Below are 10,794 nucleotides of genomic sequence, written 5' to 3' on the forward strand. Positions count from 1 at the left end.
AGAAAACAGGCGCAAAAAAAAAAATTAAAGAAAATAAGTCAGGTGCAGTACTTCGTGCCTCAGCTTCCAAGGTATTGGGAACTAGAGGCAGGAAGATCTCTTGAGCCCAGGAGTTCAGGGCTGCAGTGAGTTATGATTATACCACTGCAGTCCAACCACAGTGAAATCCTGTCTCAAAAAAAAATAAAAAAAAAAGGAAAAAGGAAAAGAATATATGTAGTATGATTCTACCTATAGAACATTCAAAATCCAGCAAAATTAAACCATATTTGTTAAGAGATGTATCCATATGGGTAAATACAAAAGGAGAAGCCTGGTAAATCCATAAAGAGAAGCCTGTTCATTATTTGTTACTATTAAAGAGAAGTCAGAGTAGCTGGTACCTCCCTTGAGAGGAGGAGGGGGAAAGGGTTGGCATTCTGGGAGCGGTGTGGGAAGTAGGGTTGCTGGGGAGCTGGCATCCCATGTTTCTTGCTTTGAGTGGGACTTCCATCTGTGCTCACTTTGCAGGTATTCTTTAAACCGTACATACGTTTTGTGTAGTCTTCTGGATCTATGATCTATCTTATAATTTAAAAAAATTAAAGGCATCTGAAATCAATAGGGAGCCACCTCAAATTAGAATAGTAGCCTCAGAGATCCATCTCCTCAATTGTATAGGTGCAGAGAATGAAACCCAGAGAGGTTAGGCGGCTTACTCAAGGTCACAGAGCATGTTCTTAGTGGAACTGGGACTAGAATGAAAGGACTCCAAACTCAAGTTTCTCTACATCCTCTGTGTCTCTGGACTCTTCGTTAGGGGAAGGGAAGGGAAAGGTGGAGCACAGTTTTTAAGCCTGAGAGTTCCCTGTTTTGTGAAAAAGAAAAAGGGTCAGTTGACAAGCCAATAAAATACTAAAGAGCTGGTATAAACATTGAGGGTTGTAAACACTTTTCAAATGGAATTTTAAAAGATTTAAATATGCCTTCCTCAAATCATAATAATGATTTTGTTAATCATAATAATGACAATATTACAAAAAATAAATGCCAGGAATCTGGCAAGTCTGTGATCTAGAATTAGACTCCATCTGACTTGCAGATGGTATCAGGATGGAGCTGGCTTGGAGTGGGGCTGGGATGGGAAAGGAAAGACAGGGAGCCAGGAAGTCTGCAACTTTATTGACTTATCCACCTGGCCTAGGTGAGACCCCTAGCCCTGGGACAGTCAGGAAAGGAACCTCTGCTATCTCTCTGAGAGCTTTTTTGTTTTGTTTAGAGGTCAATTACTTCCCATTTGGGGAACTTGTGAACATTAAGAGGTGACCGGAGTGAACGATGGAGATAAGAGGCTGATTGCTTACAGAGCGGCTCCCTGGTAAAAGCCCTGCAGAGGATAAGCAGTTGTCGGTAAGAGACACACAAAAAGGGGTAGCTTTCAGTGCAGAGGAGAGATTAGGGAGACGGAAGGCAGGCAGCTGGGGGTGGGCTTGATGAGCTGGGAGACCGATGCGTTTTAAAGTGATCTTGACAGGCAGAGAGTGGGGAGATGGGGGAAGAGAGTTTTCCTTCACTCTCCTTTCCTTCAGGAATGAAATCTTTGCTGTCATGTGAATCTCAAACTTCCTTGCTGTGGTCTGAAGGGAAAGCCACGTGGATTGCACATGGACAAGATTTTGGTTATAGTTTTTTTTTTGTTTTTTTTTGTTTTTGTTTTTTTGCCAGCCAGATATAGATGCCACAGCATCCAGGGAGCATAACAAAAAATGTGGCAGGCAAATGGAACATCTAAAGGATCTTGGGTGTACATGTAACTGCCACCCCTTCCCACCTTGCACACCCCTTCAGCCAACTGAATGCAGTTTACAAAGTCCCTGAATTTAACTTGAATTGTATCTCAAACTACTATAAAATATAGCTCTGGCTTTGGCATATACCCATTTCTTTTATCCATTCCAAAGTCCTAGAGATTTTCTGGAACCTCTCCCAGCAAACAGTGTCATTCCCGTGCTAATCGCCTGGATTAACCCCCATTCTCCATGTAGCCTTCTCTAATCACCCCAGCTTGGGCCAGATTTTCTTTCTCTCTAGAGTGAGCTTAATGTCTGTCCTATTTGACATGCAGCATGTACCACTTTGTATTTTTAGATACCTTCCTTATGTTGGTCTTTGCTTTCTCAATTAGAAAATACATTCCTTAAGGATGGCAGCCAAATCTTATTTTTTTCTTGTGTCCCTACCAGGAATGTTCAGCAATGACTGAGTTCTTGAAGATTAAACTGCGCCTCTTTCTTGCCCCCTTCACTCTGAGCCTTGACCCAACTGTCCCTGATCTTCCTGTACCTCTCCCTGTGGTCACAAAGATGTAGAGAAGGCAAGGGAGTCTTTCACTCACCCTAACTCCAGAGACAAGGTTATTCAAAACATCACATATCTAGTAACTGCTTCTTATGCTACTATTCTATGTTAGAAGAGGGTGAGAGGGTGAAGGAAATAACATTAATTAATTTCCTACTCTATACCAAATACTTCTCAATCCATACTACAGTGACCTACATTTCTGGGGTAGGGACCTTCCCTGGAGGATTTTAAACAAATTAACATATAGCATTCTAGAATCTGCTAGTAGAAAAGTTTAATAAACCTCACTTAACCATTGTGGGCTGGGCAGATTATAACTCAGTGGCAGCATTGGACTGCAGCTCACCTGTCATGGGTCTAAGCCTGGTGTCCAAGGGTGAGACCTCTCCTCTTGTGAGGAATGGCCTCCCAAGTGAAAGAAGAGTGGTGGTACTCCCTGACAATTCTCTCATGGTGGAAATTTTCAGTGTAATCTCCACTTTTTTCCTCAGTTTTGTTGACCAAGTTGACTCACCGATATTCCCAAATTTAAAATAGGCATATCCACTTTTTAATCCCAGGGGCACAACACTGTAATTGGAAGATACTGTGAAGTGTTTCTGAACACACTTTTATTGGCAATGAGCATGGAGAAATGAGGGCTGGGCTCGGTGACTCACACCTGTAATCCCAACACTTTGAGAAGCTGAGGTGGGAGGATCGCTTGAGCCAGCCTGGGCATCACAGGGAGAACCTCTCTATATAAAAAAATTTAAAAATTAGCCGGGTGTGGTGGCATGCACTTATAGTCCCAGTTGCTTGAAAGGCTGAGGTGGGAAGATGGTTCAAGCTTGGGAGGTATAGGCTACAGTGAGCTAAGATTGTACCATGACATTACACTCCAGCCTGGGCAACAGAGCAGGCTCAATAAATAAATAAATACCCCAGCCCAATAATAAATAAATAAATAAATGGAAAAAAAGAAATAAAAGAGAGAAGTAGCAAAACCCCAAAGGAGAGAAAATGTAAGAAAATGACAGTTAAAAAAAATTAACCACTCCTTTTTTTTAAAGCTTAAACATATACACTCTAAGGGATGAAAGCTATCAACAGTCAGGTATAGTTTACACACCCTCAAGCAGTCTGCTTCTCACTTTAGTAAAACAACCAGGTCATATTAGAAATGAGAAAATTCAGGGGTAGTACATTTGAATTAAATATGGGAATTTATCAAATACGAGAATTTAACATTCAAGAAGTCAGTAGTCCTGTGAGATGAATAATTAGAATTTTCATTATCTAAAAATGCAATTCAAGGGGAGAAAAAAAGCCACATTTTCTTACTAAATTTTCTATAAAATCTGTCTTGGCAAACACACATTTTCTATTTGATCCCATGTCCCTATGAGTAAAATGAGTTTTTCATTCTTGAGTTTGCATGACCTCAGATACGTTAGGGGTGGAGATGTCAAAATTTCACAATTTTAGAAAGCCTAAAGGTCAGGCTTTCTACCCATCTTTTTAGGACTTCAGGGCACTTGATCTTTTCCTCGTGCAAAACTTAGAATCTGTTGATGCTCCAAAGAGAACCTACAAAGAGGGAGAGAGGAGTGTGAGGGAAGAAATTAGGAAACCTACCTCCAAGACTGAATTGGTTTTGTTCTCCTAGCACTTCTGGGCTTCATTTTTACTTTAACTCGAAATTGTTTCAAGGTAATGGCGTATGTATGTTCTAACGGCCTACACACACGCAACCACATGCACACTTATCTAGTATATTTATTGGAAGTGCTGTGCTGTACAAAGAGATAAAATGCACAACAGTGAGAGGGACCGGAAGGTAGAGCCTACTTCCAGGAGAGCAATGGTGGCCAGAAAAGAGCGCTCCTCTGGATTAATGGAGTCCGCAGGGTCGCAGCCTTGTGGGGATGTTTAAACCCCACAGGAAGAGGCTTCAGAGCAGGTCCCTCTTCGTGAACTTTCCCATCCGCAAGTTCCCGGCTCTTCAGCCCGCTTCCCGCGTTCCCGTTCTCTTCTCGTTCTTCCCCAACAGCTGTCATTAATTGGAGGATGGTAGGCCCGCTAGATCACCATCTCCATTCACCCCCGATGCCCCGGGGCTGCTGCGTACAGATGCGAGAGCCTCTTGGGCCTCTGGGGTTGAAGCCCCAAAAGTCACGCGCCTCAGTACTGCTCCACACTCCAAACTGCCAGCCAGCCTCGGTTTTCTTCAGTCCCTGTGTTGCTTGGTGGGTGACCGGTAGAGGGGTCGCCTTTTGGGGGAAGAACGTCCCAGGCAGGGCCTTTAGCTGGGTGACTGTGGTGCAGATCGCAGTTCCAGAGATCGCTGCGGAACGAATCGCCGTTGGGCAGCAGCTTCCCTCCAGCGCCGCGTCCCCTCCTTCTTGTCGCGACCTGCGGGCGGAGGGGAAGGGACTGAGCATCTGACCCTAGTGGGCAGAGTCAAGCTGAGGAGCCTCACCAGGCCCTGACGCCCTGCAGCGTGGCTGCCAGATGGTCCTGCGGGGTGGCATTCTGGCCACTGTGTCCGAAGCCCGCGCTGGCCAGTGGTGTGTGCGGCGCAGGACCGGAGGGCGCGCCCGCGTAGCAGCTGCCGTAGCCTGCTCCGTAGGGTGCTCCAGTGTAGCCTCCGTAGCAAGAATAGGGCGACACTGTGGCGCCATAGGGACTGGGGAAGGCAGGTGCGCTGGGCCCGGGGCCCAGGCAGGGCTTGCCATCGCGCACCAAGACGGGCACCGCCACTCGGCGCGGCGTTAGAGGGTGGCCGGCCAGTTCGAGCGACTTGTCCTGGCGCTGTCTCTTGTATTTGTAGCGTCGGTTCTGGAACCAGATCTTGACCTGCGTGGACGTGAGCTGCAGCGCGCTGGCCAGGTGCTCGCGCTCGGGCGCTGACAGGTACCGCTGCTGCTTGAAGCGCCGCTCCAGGGCCAGCACCTGCGCCTGCGAAAAGAGCACGCGCGGCTTCCGTCGTTGCCGCGCCTTGGGCTGCTCCGAGCGGCCACCCCGCACGCTGTCGCCGCCGTTGCCAACGCCGCACTCTGGCACCCTGGTCCCGCCGCCGAGGGGCGAGGCCGCGCTCAAGCCGGGTTCTAAAAACACAGGAAGTGACACATCAACGCCCAGCCTAAGGCTCACCTGAGCAGTTTCTACTTCGTTTTCAAGACTTCCCTCTCCCTGGCAGCCCTCACTCTGCGCACCTCGTTCCTACTGCCCCCGAACCCTGTCCCAGGACTGTCTCAATGTTCTTTCCCTCCAAGCTCTGTCACTTTTATGTTACTGCTGGAACATAAATTGTGACACCATGTGGTCCCCGATGTGTGCGTCCTTTTCCAAAAGGTAGACTCTAGATAAAGAGTTAAGGCAGCTCCATTTGCTTCTTAGGATGTGTGTGCATGGGCCGGACGCGGTGGCTCACGCCTGTAATGCCAGCACTTTGGGAGGCCTAGACGGGCGGATCACCAGGTCAGGAGATCGAGACTATCCTGGCTAACACGGTCAAACCGCGTCTCTACTAAAAATACAAAAAAATTCGCCGGGCATGGTGGCGGTCGCCTGTGGTCCCAGCTACTCGAGAGGCTGAGGAAGGAGAATGGCGTGAACCCGGGAGGCGGAGCTTGCAGTGAGCCGAGATCCAGATCGTGCCCCAGCACTCCAGCCTGGGTGACAGAGCCAGATTCCTTCTCAAAAACAAAAAACAAAAAACAAAAACAAACCTTGTGTGTATGGTGGTCGAGTTTGGTAAACCTTCGCTGTGAAGAACAAGTGTGAGTGGAGGTGTCGATCAGATTGGGGAGACTTTGGACTCTCCTTGGAAGTAGAGAAAGAGGAGAAGAAAGAGGAAGAGGAGGAAGAAGAGGAGGAGGAGGAGGAAAGCAGGGAAGGAAGGAAAAACAGAGAAGCCCGGGTGTCAAGAAGGCGCAAACTCTGTGACAGGCTCTCAGGAGGCTCCCGTCTGCCTCATTTTCCTTCGCAGCCCCAAGCGCACTGCAGGGAACTCAGCTCTAAGTCCAGGAGCCCGAGCCTTGAGTGTCTCCTACCTTCACCCTACTTTTGTGCACACTCTTGTCTTTTTGACGCAGCACTTCACCAACCCCAGGATGCATCCCAGCTTTCTTGGATGTGATGGTTTGTAATCCAAATTAACAATATATGATGAAAACAAAATATTTCTTGGCTCCTGACTCTTGGCTCAGAAACTGAGGTTCTCTTTGAGAGTTACATAAAGTTGAGGTCCACATTTGGCTTCTTAAAAGGTAGCCTCTCCTTCCTTTGGGGTCTTTCTGGCAAGCAGGTGATGTGGGCTTCACCCTGAAGTCCTCCTTTCACCCAGGGCGACCCCTACAGCTGAGACTGTGCCCACTGAGGTGCAGCATTTTCCTCCCTTCTTCTCACCTCTCTCCTGTCTGGGCTTAAGCCCCGTTTTACCCCAAGGGTGGATAGAAGGGAAATGCTGAGTTTTCATGGGATCTCATGCCAGGAGAAAACCAGGAGCATGGAGGGGGTGCAAGTTCATGGCAAGAAGGGACAGGACTCTAAATGAGCCAGTGCGATTGGAAGCAGACTCCTAAGACCCAAGGCCCTGGCACAATGTCATGGGGGGGATGGAGCTGTTTGGTATTTAAAGTTTGAGGAGAGAACAACTTCCTTCAGAGATGCCTGTGCTCAAAGAAACTGAGGCCATCTCCCCTTGCAAAGAGGAAAAACCCTGAGGTGGGTTTGTTTTCTTAGCACATGGAAAGGTAACAACGGACCTTCAGTCAGGCTGCAGAGCAAGGACGACCCCATTTGAAAGTCACAGATCATGCAAGCCCTGGGGCTGCACAGTACCGCAGGGCGCGCCAGCACCCTGCGCCCTCCTGTTCACAATCCTGGAGTTATTGAGGGCAAGGTGGTTGGCTCCGATGGAGGAGGGCATGAAGCCCACCGAAGGTGCCTTCCTGTCCGGATCGCTACCGCGGCCTTGGGCTCAGTTCCTGGAGCCCGCCTCGGGTCCCTCTTCGGCGGCGTCCACTGCTGCAGCAGAAGAGACGCTCCCAGGATTTGGTTTCCAGCGGGACAGGGAAGGCGCCGCAAATACCATCGACTGCGAGGCGACTGTGGTGGTCGAAGGAACGTGATCCTTTGTTAGCGGAGCAGAAGTGATCGCCGAGTTAGCTGAGCAGCGCCGAGGGAGTTTAGAATCCGCGTCAGAAAACCTACCAGCTTCTTCGCGGACACAACAGATAATGTTCTCCGGCTTCTGGAGTTAGTGAGTAGCCGGCCTGCAAGCCGGTAAATAACTCCGATCCAGCCCCTTGATTTATTTCGTTCGTTTGCGCCTTGAATGGAGGCGCCATGGCAGTCTGGCAGAGGAGGCCTGCCCTGCCGGGCGCTACTCGCGGTCCCTGCCTTGAGAATGCTGAGCGAGGTGCTGAGGTTTGGAGAGAAAAATGTGGAGTTTTCATCCGTTGGAATGTCGGGCCTCTCCAGCCAAAGCCTCCGTATCGACGCAACACAACTCCCCGCCAGCCCCTTCCTTTCCAGCCGGCTGGACACAGGTGCGTGGGCCTCGCAGCCCGGCGCGCATGGTTGCGCCTTCGGATTCAGGCGACAGGATTCGGCCAGAGCCATGTCCCAGGGCAGAGAAAACCCTGGCAGCCTTTAACACTCTCCCTGACGCGGAGAATCCTGTGCCAACGGGGCCTTCCACTTTGGGAAACTCAATGGCCACCCGGTCCCCACCTTCTGTCTTCCCGAAGAAAAATCCATGAGGAGGAATGGGCCCCTCCACCCCCGCCGGCCAGGCCAGCAAGAAAGGGCCTGGTTAGGAGTGACCTCGGAGCCACTAGGGTTCCACTGCTTTGATGGCCACACTCTTTAGCAAACGGTTTGGGGGTGGAGGGTGGTGGTGACTGGCACGGCTGAGACACTGCAGAGGGTTTCGCTGTGGAGATGAGGTGGAGGTTCTGGGCACTGTGGCTGCGAGTGGGAGCCACGCGTTTGTGGGAATCAGAGGAGCGGATTTGGGAAAAGTGAATCCTTAAGATTCAGGGGCTTAATTTCGTTAGAGGTGTGTGAAGCACGCTGGGTGTCGGGAGAGGGTGGGAATGGAGTTCGAGATGCCTTTTTTGGACTCCTGAAGTGAGAAAAAATGGAGAGAGACTCTCGAACCCAGGAGATAGGAGGCGTATTTTCCCCATGCACCCATGGATCACGCCCCCCCCCGCCCCCACATTCCCCCCATAGGAGGCAAGACCTGAGCGCTTACTCACGTGGCTCCGCCATCCGTTCCGCGTCCATCTCCAAGACTGCCTCACAGGCACCCCCAGGAGGCTCCGAACCGTCCAACCTTCTGTCACCGCCGCTGCCACCAGCGTTGTGAACCTCTGACCCTCGCGGCTCTGGGTCCATTCTCAGGTACTGAAAGTTTTCCGGGCTCTTCCGCACCCCCGGATGTGGCGAAGCAGCGGGGCAGCTCCGCTCGCGCTCCAGTCGTAGGATGTCCTTGACCGAGAAGGGGGTGGAGGTGACGGGGCTCAACAGCATCCCGAAGGCGGATGGGGCGGGGCCGAGGAGTGCCTGGTCCCCGTGAGGAGCGGCACCCTGAGCTTCCCGTCTTGTTGCTGCAGGCCCCGCAGACAGACCCAAACTCTGGGACAGACGCCCAGCGTCCCAGACAGCGCCTTCCTCTGGGTCATGCTGGCAGGCCCGGGTCCGGGGCCGGGTGACGAGACCGTAGCCCCCCATTGGTTCTCGCAGAAACCACGTGCTAACCCTGCACCTTCCTCCCCCAGCGCTTTCTTCCCGCGCCGGTCTAATCCTCTTCAGTCCCCAGTAGCCTTCCTGGGAGATTTGGTTCGTATTGATGGTTCTCAAAGCAAAGAAAACGCGGAGAGACAGTGCTGCGTGCGGCTTGGATCTCCGTCAATACGGTACTAGCGGGAGCTTCCGAGGTCAACCTAGGGTCCACGGGGACCCTCCTAGTGGACATGCGAGGATTGGGGGTGGAGTCCTTGCTGTGCAACCCGATCTGGTCCATCCAGCCTGGTCTTAGCTCAACTCTGCATTCTTATGACGGAGGAAAGCTAAGATAGAGACAACTGGGACCCGCGGGATTTGAGGTGCGCGCTGGGATCTTACGTGCGCAGAGGCCGGACCGCAGAGTCGAAGTGAGTCATGACCCGCCAGGGCCTATATTGAGATGGAAACCTCTCTCTTTGAACTGAATCCAGGTCTGCTGAGTCCCGACCCGCCACTTCCTAGGAGCAGCGTCTCAGTCCCAGGACCGAGGAATGGGTGTGGGGGTTACAGGTCTGGAGTCCTCGGCCTCTTAAAGGGCTCCGCGAATGGTGGGGGAGACGGGAAGGCAATGGCTGCGGCCGGCGCAAAGTGGTCAGAGGCGGGGTGGGGTGGGGGGCTCCCGTCACCCTGGGTGTCCCCACGTTCCTTTTCTTCTTCTCCTTTATCCTCCTTAAAGCGGATTGCCTGGAGCGTGCCAGCTTGTGTGCGCATATAAATGCGGAGCCCGCCGAAGGGCTGGGAGGATTTGACTCGCATTATATGTCCAGAAAAGTCCCTCGGTTACAGCGGTCGCTGAGTAAATGGGGCAGTTTTGGCCCGAAGGTTACCAACACGGAGACAGCACCAACAGATCCAGTCCCTGCTGTTACTACTCCTGGATCAGGGAAATGGGATTTGGTGTCAGCAGTTCCAGCACAGAATCGAAGAGGGTTTAAAAATTGTGTTTTAATCACAATGGGATCTCATTAGAGTTCTTTTGGGGATTTCAGATCAAATGTTTCTTTTTCTTTTTCTTTCCTTCCTTTCTCTCTCTCTCTCTCTCTCTTCCTTCCTCCCTCCCTCCCTCCCTCTCCCCTTCCTTCCTTCCTTCCTTTTTTTTTTTTTTTGAGACAGAGTCTCTCTCTGTCTCCCAGGCTGGAGTGCAGTGGCCAGATCATGGCTCCCTGCAGCCTCGAACCGGACTCAGTGATCCTCTCACCTCAGCCTCCTGAGTAACTGGGACCACAGATGCAGCCACTAAGCCTGGCTATTTATTTATTTATTTATTGCAGAGCCGAGGTTTCACCATGTTGCTTAGGCTTGCCTTGAACTCCTGGGCTCAAGCAGTGTGCCCACCTTGGCCTCCCAAAGTGCTGGGATTACAGGTGTGAGCCACTGCTCGGGCCTCAAATGCTTCTTAAACCTACTTACGTGAATTCAATATTACAATAGCTGTTTGAATATGATTATCTCCTGAAATCCAGATAAACCCAACGCATCTCCCCAGGCTAGTGGGTGCAAAATTGCACACAAAGATTTATGCAAAATTTCAGCAAATTTGATCATTCAGCTACCAAGTAATGATTTCTTATACATGGTAACATTTAATCTTTACATCAAAGCTATACCCAGATGTTTCCAGCTTCTTCTTCTTCTTCTTCTTCTTCTTCTTCTTCTTCTTCTTCTTCTTCTTCT

General features: G+C 50.6%; 1 protein-coding gene across 1 annotated transcript; it reads right to left on the minus strand.

Moving 5' to 3' along the window:
* Window positions 1-4,797: 4,797 nt before the first annotated feature.
* On the minus strand, window positions 4,798-8,865 carry NKX2-6 (NK2 homeobox 6). The gene is made up of 2 exons (XM_023216742.2): window positions 8,592-8,865; window positions 4,798-5,429 (listed from the first exon to the last, which is right to left on the minus strand). The coding sequence occupies exons 1-2, from the start codon at window positions 8,863-8,865 to the stop codon at window positions 4,798-4,800; spliced, it is 906 nt and encodes a 301-aa protein (XP_023072510.1).
* Between the last annotated feature and the right edge of the window lie 1,929 nt (window positions 8,866-10,794).

The sequence above is a fragment of the Piliocolobus tephrosceles genome, chromosome 7 (assembly GCF_002776525.5).
Source record: "Piliocolobus tephrosceles isolate RC106 chromosome 7, ASM277652v3, whole genome shotgun sequence".
Classification (NCBI taxonomy): Eukaryota; Metazoa; Chordata; class Mammalia; order Primates; family Cercopithecidae; genus Piliocolobus; species Piliocolobus tephrosceles.

Bases quoted from the DNA above. Each gene is read 5' to 3' on its own strand.
- NKX2-6 (XM_023216742.2), bottom strand. From the start codon at position 8,865: ATGCTGTTGAGCCCCGTCACCTCCACCCCCTTCTCGGTCAAGGACATC. The intron at 5,430-8,591 runs GTGAGTAAGCGC...CTGTGTTTTTAG, and splicing joins GGAACGGATGGCGGAGCCAC to AACCCGGCTTGAGCGCGGCC.